Genomic DNA, 25787 nt, shown 5'->3' on the forward strand with positions numbered 1-25787 from the left:
AGTGCCAGTGAACTACCGAGTTCAGTGAGTGTCTAGAAGTTAAAAGACCTATGTAGTATCTGGAATGTTGGAGTGTTCTCTTTGGTCCATCTTAATGAAGTTCCTAGTTGAATCAAACTCCTTTCTTCACCTCAGCAATATCCAGATAGGTCTTTGAAAAGTACAAGTTAGTGGTAAGAAAGGAAATTAAAAACTGCCACCTTAGATATGAACAAAAGATCAATGAAAAGCAAGATTCAGAAGCAAGAAAACTCTCTTCTCTCGGGAACATGAACCAAATTTGTGATGCAAACACATTTTCATAAAAAGGAAATTGTCTGACATGGGCAGCCACAATTAATCCAGATTTCATTCCAGTTCACTATTTCCTCCTTATGTTTTACGGTATATTAAGACTGTATTTGTAAGATGCGCTCTGAACTTCGTATTACAGAATACCCTTGTTGCCGAAAGACCCATAATTCATTTACCCACAGCCCTTGTTGCTGTGCTTCAATAACATAATCACTTTCTCTGTGTCCCAACCATATGATTATTCCTGTTGTGTAGGAAATTTAAGTCCAAGGAACGTCAGAACAAATATAAAAGCCTATTGCTTACCCATAGTTTTTATTCAATTAAGCAGCCATTACAGAGCTCATGCTATTTCAAATGACATAATGCAGAAGGCAAATGCAGTCCTTTATTACAGATATATGTTCATCTAAACAAAATGGCACCAACACAATCCAAACCCATTACAATTTTTAAATTATTATGCTAAGGCGATTATTATATGGTGAGCAGTCTCTGTGAAAGACAAGTAGGGAATCTGGGACCTCCACAAACCACACTTTCAGCAAAGCAGCAGTGTTATTTGGGGTTTATTTGTGAAATTCCTAAATGCAAAGAAACAGTGCACTATTTTCTGAGTACAAAGTACTTGTTTAAACCTTTTCTAAACCTTCCTATATATACACAATATGAGCAGCCAATTCCCAATCGGGTCTAAAGCCAGGCAAGATCCTTACTTAGATCCAACCTGAGACTGGTCTGTTACTCTTTTACAATAGGGAAAAAATAGAAATACTTCCCAATTTGAAACAGACATTGTTGTGGTTGCTTTTTGTTAATAAAAAACTGGACTAATCCAGTGGTAAAGTAAGGGACTCATATGAAGTTGAAAACAGAGCAGTGCAAATGGGGACAGGGAGTCTATTATGATTTACCCATCAAATACTGAAAATAATATGAAGAGAGATGGTATAGAAATGGTTACTGATTATGTATAAAAAAGAGAGTTTAGAGAGTCAGTTTCTGCTTTCACATACCAAAAAAAAGGGGGGGGGAGGTGTTTGGAATTGTGTTTTGGTTTGCTTTTTTTTTTATTTTTCCATAGCAGTCAGTGTAGTCCAAGCTGGGTAATTCTGAACATTATCATGCAAAGAGGAACAATGGGGACAATTTTCCCACTTAAACCACCTTATTGGCATAATTGCAAAACAAAAATAAACTGCTCACTGCTTCCTATACCTCTTCCCTTCATGCCAGCTTCTGTCAGCAACTTTTTACTTCCAGCTCATTATGAGAAAGTAATTTTATTGTCACATTTGGCTGGCAGCTGGAATTCTCCAAATGAGGTAAGCAGGGCTGAGACACGTGCTCTCATCCCTCAACAAAACCCTTGTAGCATACGGTGCTGTTATGTCTCCAAGCTTTACGTGAAAACAGGCATCTGGGCTGGGTTCATTTGTAATGCTGTGGTTGCCGGACTAATATGAAAAGACAGATGAAAGCAGACACTTTAATTACTTCACCCTAACTTTTTATTACAACATCAAGTAAAATGGTGAGTTACAGAGGATAACATGCACGAAACATCTGGGACAAAGTCACACACAAGCTCACGGTTTGTTATCTGCCAATGGGGTTTTAAATACTGATATTTTCTGTACATGCATCTTTGTATTATTTCTGATTTTCTTGATAAATCATTTTGGGATTACTATGTTTTAAGCTGTGAGGTAGCTACTAAGACTGGGACCCCGCTTTTTTCTTCTGGAATTTTCTGAACTGGGACTGTATTGCCACAGCCGCCCGCTCTGTCTCTGGCGCGTCCATGTCTATGTCAAATTCTTCTTGAACCTTCTTCTGCCCATCTGCTCAAAGAAAACAAAACAAAACATCAACAGTTTTTCAAGCCGTGATAATCACTGGACAGCACTGGTGAAAAACTCTGCCCCTCTCTCCTTCAGAGACACAGCTGCAACGGGAAGCACATTCAGATAAAAAACAGGAGCATATTCAGGAAAAAACCTGGGACCAGCTTTGGCAAAGACAGCTGATCAAATTGTCCACCCCCTCCCAGTAACAGAGTCTGTGACAGCCCATTGGTATCTTAGCCATGAGGAGTGATATTCAAATGGTGCTCGGCGGTCACCAAGCATCACCTTGACATCTCCTGTGCAGGGAGTAATGGTGAGGGGCAGAGGGACTCTCCTTTGTCACCCTGCAGGTAGAAGTTACTTATATCCACATGTTTACTCTAAAACAAATGTACCTTAACAATATTTTACAGTAGGGATTGAGACCCTGTGCCTATCACACCTTCTGCGTTACATAGGAGATTATACCAAGGTAAATTTTCATCCTTTTCACTTGTTTCCTGTCTCATCCCTTTCAACACCTACTGCTCTTCCCCTTTGAATCATTTATGTATGTTCAATCTCTGCCGCTGTGCTGCTTCCCTCACTTCTCTCTGGGTTCTATCGTTGCCTTTCAGCCTTGATCCTTGGCTCTTTGTCTTCCTTTATTCCCAGTTCTCAGCTCTTCATTCTACTGCATTTTGCCTCCACGTGCACAAGCCAACTGACTTTGCTGAATTTTGCTTCATCCACCTACATGTTAAAAGTACAGCTCTGGGAAAACTCCTGCCCTCACTTTGAAGATAACCCTGATCTGCCTGGACCAACAATGCAAGAATGCACATTCACTCCACTACTCTCATCATATCATTGAGCTTCTCTTCTCTATAAACTTGTTTGTTAAATTCACTTATATAAGTTTTGTAACCCAGTCCTGCAGTGAACATCATGCCAGGAGTCTGTAGACAGTTTACTTAAAACAGTTGTGGGAATTCACCCATTTTGAACCCCTTTGCTTTTTATCATTGAGATTAATAACTCCTGGATGCTCATCTTCAAGTACTGTTAATGTAAATCAAGGAAAACACTTTCAATGTATAATTAAAATGAAGAGAAACTTATACTGTCCTCTATCTCTCCTTCCCACTAGAAAACTGGGATAGCATTTCATGATTTTAGCATGTCTTGCAGTATTTCTTGCCCTTACTTTTTGTTCTTATTCAAAACTCATTTTTTGTGTCAATTTTCCATGACCAGAATCCACTCTAAACATATTCCACACTGATCTTAACTATAATAACTGAATAAATGCAGATATTTTAACATAAAAGAAAAGTCCACTTAATATTTTATTTTACTCAGAAGAACATTTAAGAAGAGAGATGAAACTGTAAGAAGAAAGAGAAAGTCTGGAGAAGAAGAAGAGCTTGAGAGCTTACTGAAACTTTGATTATATGGTATAATGAAAAGTTAGGTTATCAAAATGAAGATTTTATGGAAAAAAACAAGTCATACTAGTATCTCATCACACTTCCACAGCCATTAAATCCAAGAACCAGCACAGTTTGTGCAACTGTTCCAGTAACATAACCACTTCAGTACAGAAGTACAATTATTGCCTTATATTTCATGGGGAAAGGGAAGTGAGGGTCAGAAGTGATTACCTTATGCTCACAAGTTGTTGACACAGCCAAGGAGAAAACTGAACTCTTCCGTTAAAGCCATGTTATATACTGAAACTTAGAGTGGCTTGTTCAAGAAACAGAAATTGTTGTACCAGTTCCTAAACTAATAAGACAATAACGTTTTGTGAAAATTTTCCTGTTGCCAGATACCATCTTCTCCACATTGCTGTGTACACAGCAGAGAAATTGAGATATTTTTCAAATTTAAAGAGGACTTATCATCTCTACAATGACTTAGTACCGTTTTGTTGGTATTTTAGGGGGCTGGCTTTGATTTGGTATTATTGTGTTAGAGGGAAGTAAGACAAGAAATCACATTTTATATGGAAACAAACCAAAAAAGGGCTTCAAATCATCCTGTAAAAAAATGAAAAATTTTCAGATAGAACATGTAAATATAGACCTTTCATTTGAAATTTTTGAGTGAAAAATATCAATAGCCTGATCAGCTAGCTCTAACAGCAACCGCTTTGTGATATCATTAATAAGAAAATGAAAACTGTTTGTTTTATTTGTCTGTATACCAGAATGTGACCTCTACTAATAGGGTCCTCTTAACTTATTCTAAAGAGTATCACTTACGGAGAAATATTCTTATTTCTTATAGAGAAATATTTTATCAATATGTTTATACTAATAATGTAATAAACATTTAATCAGCTTTGAAATTGATGAAACTAATGTCTTCTCTTTTTTGCTCAATGATTTTCATTTTTGTTGTAACATTCTTTGAGGTAGGATCCTCCCTAACCATTCACTACACGCAGGCGTCAGTCTTAACAGTAGAAAACAAAAGTGGAGTTTATGCATCATTTTTAGATTTTCAGTATATAAATTATTGTCCCTTGGAAATGTTAATAGGGAAACATGGACAGATGGAATGGTAGACACAATTGGTTTCATACCTCTTGGAGAAATTTGGCTTGTAGAACTCATTTCCTACAGAGCCAAATCTTAGCAGTTTGTTAACTTGCAGTAGTGACTCAGCAATCTTACATTAAGGTTTTATAGACTTAAGAAAACACAGCATTTAGTACAATTTTTCTCTGAAATTTCTAGGGCAGTCAATCTTTGAGTGATGTGAATCATCATCACTGCCTTTAAATCAACTATGCTACAATAATTTACCACACCTGAAGAACTACAATAATTTAGCTATGATTTATGTACAATAATATCTTAAGATCTGTCTGACTTCCTTTTAATTTTTGACCCATTCTTGTTGAAATCCAAACCAAAATTCCTTATGAACTCTTTCTGTATTTCTCTTTTGCCCATCACTAAGGAGAAATGGTAGGATGAAGAGTTTTCAGCCATGACTTAGACTGGTAGATTAAGAAATTAGAAGTGTTCAAAAGAATCAAGAAATTTATAAAGTTAAAGAAGAAATTCATTGTTAGATTACAGATGCTATAGAAACATATGTATAATGATTATACATATACATACAATGGACATTATATAACAAAATGTATATCATCTATATATAATGTATATGACAGACTTGTGTTTTCTTTCTCCCTGTGCCCATCTTTCCCTTTCTCTTTCTAGATACATGCATGGTATGTCTGTATTTTAATATATAGAGAATATATATGAATACATATAGAAACACACAGACATATTTGCTTAAGAAGTTTTAAGTTCTTTGTTAAACTGAAAAGAGCTGGATGAGGTATCTCCTGCATTTTGGGAGTGGATTTTCTTGGAGTTCTCCCCAAAACATTTTCTGTTGATGACTGTCACAACACAGATACGTTAACAGATGGATTGTCAATCTGGAGAGAAAATTAAGCAGTGTGCCTTCTTTGGCTTTTTCTATGGTATGGGAAAAAGATTTTAGCTTTTACCTTGAGTTGCTTTACTAAAAGTAGCCTAATGATTTAAAATATATCACACCCTGCTAACTATACTGTTTCTGTTTTATTGGTTAGCGAGAGTTCACTGCATGAGTTCTACATCGTCACGGTAGAGGGGCTGGAAGTAGGTGGTCTTTAAGGTCCATTCCAACTCACACCATTCTATGAATCAAGAACTGATCCACTTATTTTCAGTGAAAACCCAGCCTGTGCTCAGGACCTTCACAGACTAGACCTGACCTCACTGCATCAATATGAGTGACCGAAAACCCTTTTGCACCCTTGCCACACTGGCTTTTATCTGTCAGTAGTTGTTCATGTATCTTATATATGCAGGCTATTGAGTTTGAATGCTCAAATATTGGAACTCATGCAGAGAACTGAAAGCAAGCCTGCAGAAATGTTCCTCTTTCATTCATTGTCTCCCATATCTAGATTTCCTTTCATAAGGGATCACAAGCTCAGAAGCAATTCGAAAACCCAGGAAATTTTCACTCTCAGTAGGCCAGGGCAGCACAGAGATAAGCACTTGCACAGGCTTTACTCTTGGACTTGCTTTTTTCATTCCTACTGGTGCGAGAAACCATATTGTCTGATAACAAGCCACCTTTTTCTAAGCTACTTTTATGTAGCAATAAAGGCAGATCTGGATTCCCACCTCATCCTCAGAAACACACACACTTTTGTTGATATCTACATTTTCTAGACAGATTTCTTCCACATGGATATCCAAGAATCCCTGGACTACCACAGGGCCACATGAGGAAACTAGGAGGAGCAAGACTGTTGTCAGTAGACTTTAGTTCACAAGCTACTTGTGATTTTGATTTTAAGGGATTCAGAAATCAAAAAGGGTTCATAAGCACCAGCCTGCACTTTCTGCTTTCTGAGGGGATTTGGTTTCATTAGCATCAAAAAAAAAACCAACAAAAAGCCAAGAAACCTAACCGTTCCTTCTACACTCAACTATTTCAAAGCTTTCCCTGAAAGATTTCTTCACTCTTAGTCCAAATTCCCTCTCCAGTGATTCCCACTCTTTTTCTGAACATGCCATGACAACCTGAGGGAGACAGTACATGGTCCCTGCTGCATTCTGACCACCAACAAACAGGGCAAGTGAACAGAACAATCCCACACCAACAGCCGTGGTTGGACATAATACAAGTCTAGTATCTGATGAGTTTTTCAAAAATCAAGTGTTTAATGTGGACTGACTCTGGCCATGTGTCAATTCAGGTACATCTGAGTTGTAGTGGAACAAACTCCTTGGAGCACAACATCAGCTGCTCAATGAGTCCCACCATCATAAGGAGCACCCTGTGGTCTCAGCACCAGTCTGGCACTACAGTCTACTTTGCAGGACTGAAGACTGAGACAACTTGCAGGGTGCAGATATTACTTCAGCACATGCAATAGACATCCCAGCAGGAAAGCCTGAAACACCACCTAATTATCTGTTTTTCAAATCTAACATCCTGAAAGCTCATTTCATATCCTTGCAATTGAAAAAAGATCTATTTATTCCATTTCCAGATGAAACATTATAATGCTGTCTCCGTAATCTGCTACAGTGCCTTACAATCCATTGCAAACGCTGGATGGATAATGAAGCTGCCTGTAACAAGGAAAACAATCAAATCTTACACACGAATCTATCCCACAAACTCTCAAGAAATGTAGTGCAAGTGTAATTATTCACAAATATGCCTTCAGCTATTTCTTTCATTTACTTTTCGGCTATAAAGTAAAATGAATTGTGACAACACTGGAAAAAGAAAACACTGCTTATTGCATATGAGCCAAAAGCAATCATTTGTGACCTTTGAGCACAGGCTAAACAGACTAGTCTTTTCTAAAAGTGTTTGTGGAAGTGCAAAAGCTGATGGGGTGGACTTGGGGGAAAAGCAGACGCAATCTTTATTCTCAGAATTTCTTCATCCTCCGGATGAATTATTTGTCAACTTCTTGAAAAATGTTCAGAATGAAAATTGCATTGGTTGGAGCTTCTAACTGGCATTTCATGTTTTAAGTGCCATCTTCTGCCCCTGCTCACCTGGTCCACATCCAGCAGGAATTATGGGACTATACTGAGGATGGAATATACTCATAAAAATACCGCATTTTTCAGGGGCTAAACTGCAGTATTTGGAAAAAGACTAAATGAAGCGTGGGACAGAATCACAGTGCCCCATAACACGCCGGAAACAGAATTTTGCCTCAGGCAGGATCATTACCTCCCGCTGCTCAAAAAATCATTCACGCTGTGACAATCTTTATGCTACTCTGATCCCAAGCTATTACACCAGTCTGTCCAATGAGGCAGAACAGTCCCTAATTAACGAGGACCAAAATGGGCAGGAATCTCACAGATGTTGACATTCATATGGAACATTATCTTTCTCTGATGGGAAGACTCATTTTATCTGACTAGGCTCCACAAAGCAACCAGCCAGCTAGACAAAGCATATGAATGCTTAGGTGTATGGAGGCCAGAATTAACTCCTTACGAGTACCGGTTTTGAAAGCCAAGAGTTGATGTGACCATTCTTCCCCTTCTGTTGAGTGGTGAGGAAGTGAAAGACAGGATCTCATTTTCCTCTAGGCGATTCAATCTAGCCTTTTCCTTCTGTGCAAGCTGAGGAAAAATATCACCATAACTGACCTTCTGGCTGAAGAATGAAGACAGTCTACTTCTCAACAATAAATACTCTACAGTCAGTTGCCAGGACCACATTACCCAGCAGGCTCGCTCTGAGCTTTAGTTTTGGTCACCCTGCTGGTTCCCAGGAGAGTGTCATTTCACAAAGCAGCCAAAAACATGGCAGTGTTGAGGGAGTGGACATTGCCCAAGCCCAAGAGAAGAAAGGAACCAGTACTGGCATGCAGCAGAGAGCCTTAATCTGATCTTGCTTCCTTTTATTTATTTCCTAGCTTTTTCTTTTGCTGAATGAAATGCTAAGTAGAGACCTCTCTGAGATCATCAGCTCAGTAGCTGAAGTTTGCTGTGCTCTGTGGTGTCAGGAAGAAACATCTCCCAGAGCCTTGAGCATTGCACCAGTTTGGTGACCTCACTAGTTTACGGTACACAGCTTGCAGCTGTGGTCTGGGGAGACAGGCTACTGTGAGGACTTTGCCTCAGCACCCCTCCAGTGATGGGGTGATCCAAAGAGAATTATTTCTATGAGGAGCCTGTTATAGCACAGTGGGCTGATGAAAGCTCATTAGCACAGTAGGCATGCATTTTGAGGGACAGATTCCATGACATTGCTGGCATGATGCAATATTCACATTGTCTAGAATGACCTTTCTGCATCAGGATATTATTTGCATTTCTGTTAGCTCTGTTTGCCTCCTGAGCTACTGTCTAGGCACAAAAATCTCAGAGATTACTTTTTTCACGTGTATGTTCCTGATGTCACAACGAAAAGCTCTATGAAATTTTAGTCTGACTTTCCCAGATTGATGCACTAATTTAAAGCCTTTGGTTCTTGTGATATTACTGGCTAATCTCCAGTTTGGTGGTCATTTGCAAAAGACCTAAATCTCTGGAAGCCTTGTAATTACTTGCATTACTAACACACTGGCCTAACGCTAACGCAGTATCAGGCCTCTGTGGAATTACGTCAGTGTGACAGTCCTGTGGCTCCATGATCTCCTCAGCCACAAGAGGCACAATCCCTTCAATCCTCTGAGCAGCAACCATGGGACTATGCAAGACAGAAATTCTGTTTTCTTCCCCTTCCTATCAATTCCTGCACCATGAGGTATCACTATCTGACTGTTATATAGGTAATCCAACTCAAATGTTCAGCCACTTCGTTTTTAAGGACAGAAATTTTCTCTCATTATCTTATGTTTTTTCTTCCTGCTCAATAAAGATGTTGCAGGGTGAGATACTCCACTTGTGACAAGGACTGCACCACTACATTTGTTCTTGTCTCTTCACTCCATAAAGTACTCAGATATTCAAGGGCTACCTTACAAAGTCACAGGCTGCCAGTTCTGTTTGAGTGTCAGTAGGTAGACACTCTATGGTGGGGACGTTATGAATTTACACAAGGGTGTTCATTTTCCATGGCTAGTTATTTGAAGGTAGCAGATGCTGAAGAAGTGTAATGTGTGCACAGCAACCATCTCTGAAACTGCAGAGAAAACCCTGGAGCTCAGCAGTCTCCTGTGACTTCAAAAGCACAGTGTGAAGGGAAATAAAGGTTATCATTAGTGAGCAGATTAAATGTAACAGCTATTTTTATCTGAACCACACCAACTGGCCCCTTATCATCACTCAAAGTAAGCCACAAAAGAATTAACATCCTTCGATTCAACTGTAAATTATGATTTGGTATAAAGAAGACGACATCATTAAGCAACCAGAATCTTTTCTTCTTCAAATTGGCCTTTACTTTTGTAATACAGTGTTGTTATCTTGAATTCAAAAAATTAGTTTTGCTGTAGAAAACAGTGGTCGTTCTTTCATTATTTTAAAAATGTTATTTCAGCATGAGGCTTTTGAAAGGTCTGATTAATCTTTTTTTTTTTTTTTTTATTTCCAAGTTGTAATGTAATAATGTTGGAGAGCAGCAATACTATTTCTACCATAAGATAAACGAACTAGCACAGAATTATGTATATTGGGGTAACATAATGAAACAGAAAGGAATAGTAATAAAATTCAGTTTACAAAAATTGTATTTTCAACTAATTTTTCACTGCAGATGAACTGATTTTGCTCAACAATTAATGAGACAAATCTTGTTTTTTCTTTAAATGCTAATATTATGCAAGCAATCATTCTTCATCTTCAAAATAATTAATGTATCACTTACAGACTTTTAAAAGGGCTTACAAATGCATAACTGATGCACAGATAGGTATGTAAGTCTTAATGGGGATCTACAAGGTATTCTTGGCATGAAACTAGCAACCATAATTAACAACCGCACGTGAAGACCAAACATTGTGGAAGTTTAACTAGGAACATAGCAAACTAAAATGGCCATTTTAGCTGGATAATCTCATCTCTTACTAGATAAAGCTGCATCTGCAACTGAGGAGCACTAGACTGACTGGTAAATGCAATAGAAGCCTCTAGGAACTAAAATGAAGTAGTGCTGGGGATCAAGTCCTGGCACAGTCAGGTCACTCTGTCACTGCAGAAGGATGCCCCACCAGCAGGGATAATACACTTAACCCTAAGTACTCTCCTCCAGGAGAGAGGGAGCCATGATCTTCCTCAAAAATTAAGTCCAAAGTTATGGGAGTTTCTTTTTGCAACTGCATGCATGTGGTCCTCAATATCCCAGCCAAGTTTTAAATGGGAATCGTTATGACATGTTCTTAATTTCCTGTGCAATTTCCACTTGCCACTTCCTCAGTAAACACTGCGCCTTTAAACAGCTTTGCTGTTCGACTGTGGAAAGAGATGCATTTCAGTAGTGCGTGAAGCAAGCTGCCCTCTTGCCTCACTAGTCAACTGCTTGATTAATATATGATCAGTTATTTTCCTATTATGGTAGCATTCAAGTACTCTGAGTCCTAGCTAGGAACCCTAATGTGGTTACAAATGCAGAACAATTAATTCTCCCACCCGTCCTCCACTCCTCAGTACCATGACCTCTACAAAAGTGTATTCAGCAATAAAGTTTAAAATAACAACAGGAGAACTTCCTCAAGGCTGTCTCCTCAGCTACTCCAGCATGCTACCACTGTGGCTCAGGCATCATCTGCAGCTTCTCTAGAGCATATAACACTCCACGCAGCCAGTGTCATGGCTGGGACTGTTCCTGCCTGGCTACAGTGGCCACACCGCATGGACAGGACCCTACTTTGCAGGCAGGGTGGATAAGAGCACCCTGGGGTTTTGAGGGAAATAGAGTTTTGCCCTATTGATGCAAGCAATGCTGCACCACTTTGCATCAAAGTCAGAGAAAAGGCTTTAACTCATTTAATTTTCTAATAGAGATGTAGCCTCCAGCACTTCAAAACACTTTGTAGCTCTAGACCGCTAGGCAACTGAATCAAAATGAGTTGGCACTTGCCATTAATAATGTGGTGACCAATAGTAAGTGAGAGCCCTTGCAAGGAAAATGCGAAAGAAGAATGTTTGTCTTCCAATGTGATCCTCCCTCCCTTGTGTTGCATAATGGCTTAATCTTCCAGGAATGCTTCCCTGCTTCGCCCCCCCGCCCCAACACCCCTCTTTACAGTTTATAAGGGTAGCTAGGGAATAAGCTAAGAGAAATAGCAGCGATCACAATATGCCACAGAGAAGAAGCAGAAAAAGAGGTTCAAATTCATGTACTGGCAAAGTGAGATGAGCTGAGGAAGATGGCATAGGTTATAGAGGAAAAACTGTCAATCAGAAAAAGGAGAGGAGTCAATCAAAAGAACTGCAATATGGAGTCAGAAGGTGTTTCTCTTCACACACAAAATGAAGAAAATGAAGAGCAAGATTTTTGCCCTGCACATCTTCAGAGTGGAAAGAGCAGTTTCTAGACATCACTGTATACCAGCAGATTTCTGTTAGCAACTAATGAGAGCGCTATTTTAAGTTTTCACAGTAACTTTAATAAAAACTGTTATATGAGAGCTTGGAAAGTCACAGTGAGAAGATATCCTCCTCTTCTAAAATCCATCACTAGATTTTAATTACAAAGTATGTAACCACACACTCAGCAGTGGACAGTATCAGGTATAGGAACCGAGCTTTGCCATTCAACATTACACTCTTAAGCAAAGAAGTAATTTCAGTATCTTCAATGCCTTATCACACAATATCAAAAAACACTTTGTAAGGAAGATTATCTGTAAGAAACATTTACTTTACTGCATAAATTAAATGCAAAAAACAAACAACTTACATTTTGTCCAAAAACTGCAACTTTTTTTTGCATGAACATGGGCACTGTTGGGTGAGGGTAACAGGATAATTACTTGGGCACAATCCCACCATGAAAAAGCCATCGCTTTAATACAGGTATGTGTCATGGGTTTTTAACATCTTGCACTACATGCCAGCTTGGAGTGCTTGTGGAGGCAGTTGGGCTGTTCTCAAAGTCTTGCAGATAGAAGAGGAACCTGTAAGGTTAAAGATGCCCAGGGAAGCAACTGGAGTCCTTTAGAAACAGAACAAAATTGTCATGGAGTACCTGATCCAGCCCACAGATTGAGCTGAACAGTCTAGGGCAGGGGTGTCAAATTCATTTTCATCGGGAGCCACATCAGCCTTGGGTTTGCCTTCAAAGGGCCAAATGTAATTTTAGTACTCTGTAAACGTAAAAGTAGTTGCATTTGTGTATTTGGCAAAAGAAAGTTTGTCACTCCTCCATAAAATCAAATGCATCCCACCAGTAGACCCCCAGAGATGCAATGGATATAAACCCTCAGCTTCTGGAGCAGCTCCAAGGTAGTTCAGTCACAGTCTGAAGAAAGACCAGCATACTCTGATAGACATCTATTTACCACGACACCTGAGCTGCAAGTAGATCCTACGTGCTCCTGCATCAATTGGCTTTGTAACTTCTGCTGCAACATCTACAAGTGCAACCAGATATAGAGCTGGATTGACACAGCCTGGCCCGTAGTCTTAATGAATGTTCTGTATAGCGACGTTCTGTCACAAAAAGTACAGAATTTTAGTGTCTCTGACTCCTGAAAGCACTTACCCAGCTGTAGTTTTCCAGCAAAAAGCAAAGAAAGTCTGTTGTAGAAGAGTCTAGGAAATTTCCACTGTTTTCTTTTGCTTCGGCTGTTACCCAAACAGAATCATTAACTCGAATTTACCGTGTCTCCATTGAACACAAAAATCCACATTTTATGTTTATTTCCCCCACAGGCTGGTTTTCTTATGAAGAGAGGGCCTCCTCAGGAGAATGCATGATAGCACTGAAACAGCAGTAAGGAAGAGACAAATCCTGTGGCAATATGGCTCTGAAAGAGGATGAGAAGGAATTATACACTGGAGGGTGTTGCCAGTGTATTCTGGGCTGTCTTGTCCAACAGCCATTTGGAAAGCCATGTTAAATGTTATACAGAACTCATTGGACTGAACATTTACAAATCGGATTCTAGCTAAAAAGCTGTGTCCAATTCCTGAGAAAAATTCACTTAACCTAACTTGGAATCATAGAATCATTTCAGCTAGAGAAGATCTTTAAAATCATCAAGTCCAACTGGAAAAAAAAAATAAATCTTGCAGGTGTTTACATCAGACCTCATCAGCAGCTCACTTTAGAAAGAAACTAATGGAGAAAGATGGGAAATGCAAGGGTGCAATTCATCTGACCTACTTTTAGGCAGATGTTTTTGGATAGCATGAATCTCACCCTTGACTCACCTTTCTATATTGTCTAGTTCTCTATTAGCTATAAAGGGAGTTCAAGGTGACTAGTTCTGATGTAGATATTGATCCTTAATCAAATGAATAACACTCCTTGAGCCTGAGTGGTGCCTGAATTACACATTGTGGAATTTCATATGAACACACTTATCTGCTATTTCATGTGAAATTCTTTCTCATCAAATAAATTATTTAGCCCTTATGAAAGGTACTACACTGAAACTGTAGAAGCTGAGAAATCTTATTTGCTTTGAGAAGGAAGAACACAAAAGAAAGAGAGGCATACCTTCTTACAATACTCCATCTGTGTGCTTCCATCCCATTGCTAGCAAAGAGAGAACAGCTCGCCTTCAACATAGGGTCAAAATGAACATTTGTTCTCTCTGCTGAGATTGCCAGTGAAGCTGCCAGTTGTGCAGCTGATCTGGATCCTCTCTTGTTCCCTCAGGAGCTGACTGAACAGTCTGCATACATTTCTCTTTTTATAGATATATAGCTGAACAGACAAAATCTGTATTAGGACCTCTTGTTATCCTTTCTATTTATTTCAAGGATAGTGAATTTTTGTGCATGTATGTATGTCTTCATGCTATGGAGAGACTATTTCATGCTCAAAAGCCTTTTTTTTTTTTTTTTTTTAGGTGTACATCAGTAAGACTTCTTACATTTCCCTAATAAGGGATTACAGTTAACACTACGACAAGCAATATCAAATGCTTCATATGAACAAGCAGGCAAATGACAGTTGCTGTGAGAACTGTAAATTGAATTTGCAAGCTACTGCAAACACTAAAGCTCTGTTCTGCTATTTAGCTAGTAATGAGGCAGGTGACGGCTGCTGCCATTCTGATGAAGAGTGGAGGTGCTCAAAGGAAGCTTGTTGCACCTAGCGTGTGTCAAAGGCAGCCATTACTTGACTGCAGGACTGAGTGTACATAATGGAGAAGAAATAAAATAGGTGAGTGAGATGTATTGGGTGTGCTGGAGAAGACAAGTACCTTTTAAAAGGTATTGCTAGCCATGCTTCTCATTGCTGCTCCAAGTGAAGGAAAGCCCGCACTGACATGAGACTATTGCCTGCATGAAGTGCACAGAAAACAATAGTGACCACCTCCTGGTGCAGTTTCCCAACATGAATCCCCTCTCATTTCTCCCTGGGTCCTGCACAGCACCTGTTGGCAAGGAGGAGGCAAAGCTTTGGCACAGAAATCTTAGCCAGTGAGCACTCAATAGAGAATTCTGATTTTATAGGACAAGTAAACAAACATTTTCTTTAAATGTCAAAGCACACAAGTTATTGCTTCATTATTCATTAATGGAAGAAATACAAGGCCCCCATACATCCTTGTTGTAATCTTTTTTTCTGTCCCCTCCCCTTCTGTAGAAACTGATACTAAGGTTAATATGATTATTGGTTCTGAGACAGAATGTGAGCATGGCTCTGCACTTCCACAAATTTCCTCTCGCGAAGTAATAGGAAAGACTTTATTGGCACATAGGAAAATTTACTGTTTGGCATAAGGGAGTAAAAAATGACAATGAATAGAGTCTCTACCAGAGTGGGAATGAATCCAGAAGGGCAAGGTGTCCTTCTCAGCAGCTTGTTCGTTACCTATAGACGGTTACTGTATTGTGAGGCTCAAGCCTGGAATTCTAACATGTCAATACCAAAGCTCTGTGTGATTTCTCATCCCTGACTTCAGTGCCTGTATTTATTGAATGAGGACTGATAGTACAGGGTACTGTGATTTTCCATGCCTTTTCAAAGTAGCAGAGATTAATAAGCAAGGTCAGGCACCAAAGGCACTAAACAGTAATTCAAATCCTGCCTTTACTTAATTTTTACTTCTCCTCATCTCATAACAAAAACAAAATTCCAGACCTTCTAGGTCCCAGGCACTGACTCGGCAACATCCTCTCTTGAACTTGATGCTATTTCAGATAAAAGGTGGAGGGGTTTTTCTCCCATAAGAATGCAGTTATATGTTCTGACAAATATCTAAGATGTAGATCATTAAGGCTGGGTTGCAGTAGGCTTATTCTCAGGTGTGTAGCACCTTTTAATAACCTATGTATTGATTAACCACACATTTTTTTTTTTCCTAATGTTGGTAAAAGCAAGCATGGCTTTCCAATAAAGTCTTAGTGAAAAGAGAAGGTAGATCCATATTCCTAGCTCTTTATCTGTATCAGGAGGTTATGGAACAGGGAAGTGAAAATGGTCTTCATTATTCTGACAGATGGTGCACTTAACAAACCCACACAGTACACTGAGGACACAAAGGAAGGTTGTACACGCTTGAAGAGCAGCACATTTCTGAGCTGCCAATGAAAGTAGTGACTATGAAGTAGACACTGGCCCACTGCCCCAGCTCCCTTCCAGCCCTCACAGCTGTAAAAAATGACTTTTGGCACCTGGAGCATTTTCTGCCTGCTCCTTCTCCAGAAGGGACTGTCCTTCCTTTTCTCACACCCATCTTGGTCCAGAAGCACCTCCTCTTACTTGGCAATCCCACCTAACAGGGTTCATGCACAACCACCCTCACTAAAGTACCCATAGTGCAGCCCCATTCACCATTACAATGTACATGGCCTTCAGATGGAGGAATAGGGGAGTGAGAAAACAACAATGATCCATATGCAGCATGTTCCCCTGTATGTCTGTGACTGGCTTTGGGTCCCCATAGTTCACAGTATCACAGCATGTTTGGGATTGGAAGGGACCCCAGAAGATCATCTAGTCCAATCCCCCTGCTGGAGCAGGAACACCTAGGTTAGGTCGCACAGGAACATGTCCAGGTGGGTTTTGAATGTCTCCAGAGAAGGAGACTCCACAACCTCCCTGGGCAGCCTGTTCCAGTGCTCTGTCACCCTCACTGAGAAGTTTTTTCTCAAATTTAAGTGGAACCTCTTGTGTTCCAGCTTGATCCCATTACCCCTTGTCCTATCATTGTTTGCCACCAAGAAGAGCCTGGCTCCATCCTCGTGGCACTCACCCTTTATATATTTATAAACATTAATAAGGTCACCCCTCAGTCTCCTCCAAACTAAAGAGACCCAGCTCCCTCAGCCTTTCTTCATAAGGGAGGTGCTCCACTCCCTTAATCATCTTGGTTGCCCTACGCTGGATCCTCTCCAGCAGTTCCCTGTCCTTCTTGAACTGAGGGGCCCTGAACTGGACACAATATTCCAGATGTGGTCTCACCAGGGCGGAGTAGAGGGGAAGGAGGACCTCTCTCGATCTACTTGTAATCCACCCCAGGATGCCATTGGCCTTCCTGGCCACAAGGGCACAGTGCTGGCTCATGGTCATCCTGTTGTCCACCAGGACCCCCAAGTCCCTTTCCCCTACACTGCTCTCTAATATGTAATTTCCCAACCTATACCAGAACCTGGGGTTGTTCCTGCCCAGATGCAGGACTCTACACTTGCCCTTGTTAAATTTCATTAGGTTATTCCCCGCCCAACTCTCCAGCCTGTCCAGGTCCCGCTGGATGGCAGCACAGCCTTCTGGCGTGTCAGCCACTCCTCCCAGCTTAGTGTCATCAGCAAACTTGCTGATAGTGTACTCTATTCCCTCGTCTAAATCGTTAATGAATATATTGAATAATACTGGCCCCAGTACTGACCCCTGAGGCACTCCACTAGATACTGGCCTCCAACTAGACTCCACACCATTGACTACCACTCTCTGGCTTCTCTCCTTAAGCCAGTTTGCAACTCACCTCACTACTCTATTGTCTAGACCACACCTCCTCAACTTCACTGTGAGGATGCTGTGGGAGACTGTGTCAAAGGCTTTACTGAAGTCAAGGTAGACCACATCCACCATTCTGCCATCATCCATCCACCCTGTTACATTCTCATCAAAGGCTATGAAGTTGGTCAAGCATGACTTACCCTTGGTAAAGCCATGCTGACTGCCCCTAATAACCCTCTCATCCTTGATATGCCTTGAGATGGCACCAAGGATAAGCTGTTCCATTACTTTCCCAGGGACAGAGGTGAGGCTGACCGGTCTATAATTACCCAGGTCCTCCTTCTTGCCCTTTTTGAAGACTGGAGTGACATTTGCTTTCCTCCAGTTCTCAGGTACCTCTCCCATTTCCCAAGGCTTGGCAAAGATGATGGAGAGCGGTCCAGCAATGACTTCAGCCAGCTCCCTCAGCACCTGCAGATGCATCCCATCTGGACCCATGGATTTATGGATGTCCAGACTGTTTGATTGCTCCCTAACCCAGTCCTCATCAACTAAAGCAAACTCCTCCATTGACCTGGCTTCATCCGGGGTCTCAGGGGTACAGGGCTCCTCAGGACAGCCTCCGGCAGAGTAGACAGAGACAAAGAAGGCATTCAGTAATTCTGCCTTCTCTGTATCTTCTGCCACCAGGGCACCCACCCCATTCATCAGTGGGCCTACATTGCCTCTGGTATTAGTTTTATCTGCTATGTATTTGAAAAAGTTCTTTTTGCTGTCCTTGACCCCTCTCGCCATCTGTAATTCTAACGAGGCCTTGGCTATCCTAGCTGCCTTCCTACATCCTCTAACAGCAGCCTTACATTCCTCCCAAGTGGCCAGCCCCTGCTTCCATGACCTGTAAACTCTCCTCTTCTGCTTGAGCATACCCAACAGATCCCTATTCAACCACGCAGGCCTCCTGGCTTCCTTCCTTGACTTCCTACGTGTGGGGATGCTCTGATCCTGAGCGTGGAAGAAGCAATCCCTGAATGCCACCCAGCTATCTTGGGCCCCTTTTCCTTCAAGCAGTCTTGCCCATGGGATTTCCCCCAGCAATTGCTTGAAAAGGCCAAAGTTAGCCCTGCTAAAGTCCAGAGTTGCAATTCTACTTGCTATTCTGTTCCTGCCACACAAGATGCTGAACTCCACCATCTCATGGTCACTGCAACCCAGGCAGCCCTCAACCTTTACTGCTTCAACCAGACCCTCCTTGTTAGTGAGGATGAGATCCAGCAGTGCTCCTCTCCTAGTTGGCTCCTCCACCATCTGCATGAGGAAGTTATCATCAATGCACTGGAGGAACCTCCTGGACTGTGGCTGGCTGGCTGAATGGTCCCTCCAGCAAACATCAGGGAAGTTAAAATCACCCACAACAACCAGGGCCTGTGACTGTGAGGCCACTCTCAGCTGCCTTGTGCTGGGAAGACTTACAGAGAAACAGAAAGAAATGACTTTAAGCTCTGCAGGGATTTCAGCAGGTGGTCACTACACTTGTTCATTCAGTGGTTGTTTTTTTTTTGTTGTGGTTTGCCTTGTTTGGGTTTTTTTGGTTTGGGGTTGGTTTTTGTTGGTTCTGTTTTTTAATTATTGTTTTTTTAATAAAAAATTGCAAGTAGGTGTTGATCCTTTATTTCAAGCACAAGTACAAAGAAAAACCCATACAACTTCCAGACAATGACTTAGGAAGTGCTAGCACAGTAAACCTCAACAAGGTTCCAAAAGATATTTTTTGCTATAAGTTTATAGTAAAGTTTCCCTGAAACTCAGAAGGTGTTAGAGTGGTTTGCTTTTAAATATAAAATGTTTTAAACAAAAAATGCAAAAACAATTTTAAAACAAAAGGCCTTATTGATGTGAAGTTGTCTGGAAGTAAAGGGTTCCTATTCTTTCTGTCTTTGATTTTACCTCACTAAGTTTTCACCTGGTACCTTTTAGCAACTGCTATTTAAAAACAATTTTATCAGGAAGGGTGGGCATTGATTTAATTAAGTGCTGCTATTTCAATTAGACAGTTATTAAACCCAGTGCCAAATAATCTAATTGACATGAAAAAAAAAAACACCTAACTGAGGCTAAGGAATAGAGGTTTTCTTCTTGCTTCAGTTGTATGTTTATTACACACATAAAGCTATTTTAAAAGAATATTAAGGTTTCAAAGCTGAGCATGAAAAAGTTAGTAAAAGACAAACTACCAACAGGCAACTAATTCAGTCATTTTTAGCACAGACAACTTTAATTCCATAAAATTTTCAACTTTGCAACTTTCATAGTCTTAGGAGCATGTTTGGCTTCCTAGATTTTAAGAAAAAAAAAATTGTATTCTGCTACAACATATGGACACCCACATGGTTCCTCAGAGTGACTGCTTGGAACTGTTAGAACCATCATGTAGAACTCTTGTTTTAATGAAGTAACTGATCATGGTGCTAGGCTGTTGTCTCCTATTTGAATGAGCAGGAAATGGGATGAGTTGCATATTTTGCAGATGGGTTTCATACAGCTGACAAGAAAGGAACAATGAGACAATGGAAGGCATGGGCTGCATGTTCATGAACTTCATTGCTCACTGGTATCTTCAGATGTGGTGGCTATTTCTGTTGCACCTTATCTGTATTAATCCAGAACTAGACCCAAATCTTCCCCAGCCTAGATCCTCATCATGGTTCCCAGCAGACCTCAACAATGCTGTTTCTTTACTGGGCTAGTCCTAGTCCCCAGAACCATACCAGGGCATCCCCTAATGTCAGAACTCCACCCCAGCCCCTTCCCACACTAGCTGGCTCCTGGGCCTCTTCCAGTTCTCAAATCCCAATCCATATTCCTCCCTTCCAGTCCTAGTTTTCATTCAAAAGAATCAAACCTTCCCTAAGACTTTGGAGTTCTAGTTTCCTGATGGACGTACTGAACTCCATCATTCTATCTTTGACCTCCCTGCTCCAGCTTCTGTGACAATCTGGTTCCAAGAAGGAGGCACACTACCTCCTAAGCAACTGTATGATGTTTTGGGAACACAGAAGGGGCACCACCATGTTCTTAGTTTCAGTTCCTAGCCAAAATGTGGTTTACAGAAGCATGTAACAGCAATTAAAGGAAACTATAATTTCCTTGAGCCTTGTAAAGACAGCCTCGGTTTAATTGTTTTAGTGCCTAATATTTGGCTCAGTGATATTGAGTTTTCATTAAAAGTAATTAACTGCTTCACTGAACTCATGCAAACATAAGACTTGTCTTTCTAAATATTTATAACTTAGCCAGTTTTGAAGATAGGAAAGTCACATTCCAGATGGCAAACCTTACATTTCTGTTCAAAATGACAAAGGTTCAAAACAGTCAAAAAAAAAGGCCATGAGAAATTGCTTTTAATTGCTAGACATGCTAGCATTTTGTTCAAGCCTCATTTTTTGAAACAACTGGAATGACTTTGCTGAAACCTTCCACAATAATTCTGCTTGATGCAAGCAATCAACATGACAAATTTCAGCCTAAGCAATTGGATTTTGGCAAGGCTATGTACAACTTGAAAGGGAGATTTTAAGCAGCAGCATTCAGCAGCTCTGTTAATTGGTCTTGCCACTAATCCAGATCATAATAAAGAAAATAAGTGTATATGATATAAGTAAAAGAATGCAAACTAAAATAAAAATAAAGGTTATGGATAGTTGGAAAAAATCTTTAAAAGGGGTCAAAAAGAGTGTGAATATTCCTGTGCTGATGTTTTGAGAGTTACCAGTAATTTCTTGGAGTTTCAACCACAGGGGAAAAAAAAAAAATAAAATAGAAAACAGTTAAGTCACTTGAAGTGATTACATGGAAGACAAAAATTAATCAAAGTTTTGCCTTATACGTTCTGGTTTTGAGCACTTCTCTGGCACTTAATTCTGCTACTCATTTAAAACTTCTCTAAAAACCATTTTCCCCTGTGTGAATTTAAGCTTTGACAGGCACTTTTTAAGTTCTGTTTGGATTTACAGATGTATCAAATTGTCAATAACACCAACCAGAAGCAGCACCTTAACTAACACACACAGCTGACCAACCTCAGATCATTACTCCAGCCCATGTTTTCTAACCTATATAGATTCATTTTTCCTTCCCCTGTTTCTGAGTATTACAGGCCCCATGAGCTTACAAAGTTAGCATCTATTAATAGAAGAAGGACTAGAAATGTCATGCATTTTCTCTGCATCAGAAAACACAAGCTGGGTTAGTGGAATGAGGACTTCAAGTTAGGACTTAAATCCCTGACACTGCCACTGTTGGCATGTGCCAAATGCACAGTATATAGCACATCCCAGTTGCACTAAAACGCACCTCATTTTCTTCACTGTTCAAATTTTAGACCTGAATGTAAACAGAAAAAATTAAATATTTTTTCTTCTCTCTTTTCTCAGGAAACCAAATATATCCGTTCTTCCTTCCCAAGCTAATAAGGCAGAGGCAACACTTAAAAACCTTGTTTCCAATCCCACTATTTTAAAGACTACTTTGTCTCTTAAATGTAGTGCTCTTCTTCCTGATGTTTCTTTACTGCCTATTCACCTGGCTCTTGCTTAAATCTAGTCTGGAAAACACTAAATGTTTTGTGAGACTGGAGAGAAATGAGAGACTTTGGGAAAGGGTCAAACGTGACTCCAAATTACAGCATTAGTTAGTAACCTTCTTTTGGCAAATGCATATTCTTTACTAAAGACCCAGACATTTGCCTGGGAAAATAAGAGAGAAAATTGGGCAGTTAGAGGAAGAAGTAGTATTTGACCTAGCTGTGCTGAAGAGACATAAAATTCTCAGGGATGAGGGTGGGGTAGACTGGGAGAAAGAAAGAGGAATGAGAGAGAAACATATCATGAAGGAGACAGTAAGAGTAAGCCAGAGAATAAACTGTGTAAAAGATGAAAAGAAAACTTTAGTTTTTATAAAGGTAAGGAGAAAATACGGAATACCTAACTTGACCCATCTTAGCAGCCTAGCCTGCCTGGAAATACCAGGAATCACTCCAGTACCTTGGAATCACCCCAGAGCATCCCACTGCATCACATACATCATCCCACTCTCATGGGAAACACTCACTGCTTGTGAGAACTGTGAGAATAAGGGGCATCACTATCTACTTATGCAGGATGATGACCGTTAAAGGCTTCAGTATAATGAATGCCTCTTTGGTCTTGCATAAAACAGCAGAAATCACTGCCAGAATAGCTATGGCAATTCGCACCAACTGTTTTCTGCTGCTTACCTCAAGCTGTGCAAGCTCTTCTGACCAGCAATAACCAGAACAATTTATTTATTTTAAACCAAATCAATAAGAGCTTCCTCTGAAGAAAGACACTGGGGGGGACAGAACACCTTTTTTTGAACTGCCTGAACTGAAAGTCTATATTGTTTATTTTTTGTTTTCTGGCATGCTTGGTCAAACTTATCAACTGTTTTGTCATATCCAGAAAACATCACTTACAACAACAAAAGGTATCCCTGACACTGGAAGAGAAAGCTGGCATCTCCAGGCTAGATCAATCACTGTCTCAGCAATCATATTAAAATGTTAAACTGTGATGAACCAAAGTGGAAGCTGTTGTCAGCCTCCTGCTGCTAAGCCAGGAACCTAAAAAAAAAAAAAAAAAAACCACACACACCACACACCAAAAAAAACAACAACAACAAAAAAACCACAACAACAACAACAACAAATACACAGCAGAATAGAAGCAGCTGCTGCTCTCTCTCAGATTAGTTAGATGCTAGTTTCTATTCTGCAAGTTCAATCAAGAAATCTGCCCCTAAATATGCTTTATGGTACTATATAATCCAGGATAAAACTACTTACAAGCATAGAAAATTACTGTGGTGTTCTATGACTTGTGTGAAGCTTGAAAATAGAGTCAGATTTATGGTAGTCATAAAACCTCTCCATGCCAAGTTTCAAGTAAATTTGGATGTATTTATACTTTGGAGAAGAAAACAATAATTTCTTAGTGATCTTCCATAGTACCCACTCCAAAAATAATGGTACTTGTGGATGTGCTTACATTTAGGTTCATTAAAACCTGAAGCTTAGAACCAAATGGAGTGGGAGTTAACATGCTCACACAAATAGACATACAGGGGAGAAACTATAAAGCAGCACTAGTATCTCTTGATGTTGCTTTCTTCACTGGGTTTTGGGTGCAGCATCTTCTACTACAAGAAAAGGAACTAATAAAAGGAAGAAATTAAGTATTTTAATTCCAACTCACTCTGGACCTCAGCCAGTCCACCATGTAAAAGAGAAAAATGCTGATGTTAGCAGGATTAATCTTCTTAAGATGATGAATAAAGACTAAAAGTCTACACTAATTCTGCTGCATCTGAGAGCAGCCTCTAGATTGTGTTGTTCACAAGGTCTGCCTGTGGCATGGGAAGAATGGAAGGAATGGCCAAAAATTAGTTTCTTTTTGATGTTCTTCCATAACTGAATTGTTTTTAGCTGAGACACTTCCAGAGGACTCCATCTTATGACTCAGTCTCTTATTTATGCGGTCCCTTATTTAAAAGCTATAAGAACTTAAACAAGAGTTATGACGCTTTTCTCTAGCATTGGGCCACAGTTTCAAAGAGATCCAACAGTGAGTGCAGACTAGGTCCATCAAAACTCCTGGACACAGGCAAAACAGCTTCAAGTCTTGCACCTAGTCTCACTGGGCATATGACCCAGTGTTCTAAGTATATACAGTATTGTTTATGGACTCTCTCTCCAGATTTCTTTCCACTGGAGTCTAGCAGAGCTGTTCCTTTCTCTTGAATTTGACAGAGAAAGGAACTTAAGCCAAAGGCTTAAGTTTGTCTGAGATGAGACAAAGTGGTGCTGATGGATAGAATGATGACTGATTGGCAAAGCCTGTATCTGTGTCCTCCACTGACAACATCTATCACACATTGATAAAAAGGTCCAAAACCACACATCTTTCATTTGTCTTCTTACCTTCTTAGCTAAAAAAAGCCAGGGATGCTTTTTTTGCCAGCTTCTTCTAGACAGCATGATACATCTTTGCCTCTCAGAGGCAGACCTCATGAGATACACACAAAGTTTAGTTACAAATAGATTCATTGCAAAGGTCACCAAGAAATTTTTGGTGGCAAAAGTTACAGCTGTCTGCTTTATGAACAAAATCATTAGAAGAGATCATAATACACGGGTGCTTTGCACTGTCTGCTAGTAATTCATCTGCTGGCTGCTAGACCAAGAGGTAGCTGCTTCAGGATGCCAAACAACCTTGAATCCAGCTGTCTCAGCTCTGTCTAGAGATCCTTTCCTATGTAGGTTCTGTCCCCTGGTTATTTGAGGTGAAAAGAGCAGGGGTATCTGATTCCCATCTGTGCTGTATGGACATCTGTATAAGCAAGGATGGGGTATATGCACTCCCATCATACCACAAGATGAGGCCAAAACATAATCAAAGATCTGGTTTTACATGTGCATCCACATTTTTTCTCAAAAGTACCAGACCTGACAACCTACATTCAGCTCAGTGAAATCAGTCTAAGGCCAGAAGACTAAATATATCTTCAAGCTTTATTGGTATCTCCCATCCCACCCTTCTGTTTAGCTGTGCCACATCTGCCACAAACTGGAGAATCCAGCCCAGAATTTTCTCCAGAGCTGATTCTTGCTACTTGTCAGAAACTTGGGTCATAAACTCACTGCAGTGTCTATAGGGATCTCAGGCCCAAACTCTTGAGGTGCTACCAATTTTAATAAGAATGGAAGTATTTTATGAACACCTAAATAAATAGTTGGGGCGGGGGGTTGTGTGTGTGAAATAAAAAGTCATGCAGCATTGTTTAGCTGGAGAAACCAGTGCCTATATAAAGCAGGCAGAATGAACAGAAACAAGCCCTTGAAAAACAAAAGCAGAGGAAAGGACCTGTCAAGGCTAATCTAAGCTTCAAACTGCAGAATACCAAAGCCACAATGTATCGGAATGTAATGAACCACCACTGTGCAATAAAACTAAGGATGTGCAGGTGATGGACTCTGCCCTACACATTGTGTTTGAAAGACAGGGTTGT

The 25787-nt window shown here is 40.3% G+C and overlaps 1 protein-coding gene across 1 annotated transcript in view; it reads right to left on the reverse strand.

The window, feature by feature from the left end:
• Positions 1-1782: 1782 nt before the first annotated feature.
• Positions 1783-25787, reverse strand: part of PCP4 (Purkinje cell protein 4) — a 53966-nt gene continuing 29961 nt past the window's right edge. Inside the window, exon 3 of the mRNA XM_082061475.1 lies at positions 1783-2138. Coding sequence (XP_081917601.1) covers positions 2011-2138 — 128 coding nt within the window. The 3' untranslated portion in view covers positions 1783-2010. The remainder of the gene's footprint in view (positions 2139-25787) is intronic.

Source organism: Streptopelia decaocto, assembly GCF_964273445.1.
Source record: "Streptopelia decaocto genome assembly, chromosome: 1".
NCBI classification, from domain to species: domain Eukaryota; kingdom Metazoa; phylum Chordata; class Aves; order Columbiformes; family Columbidae; genus Streptopelia; species Streptopelia decaocto.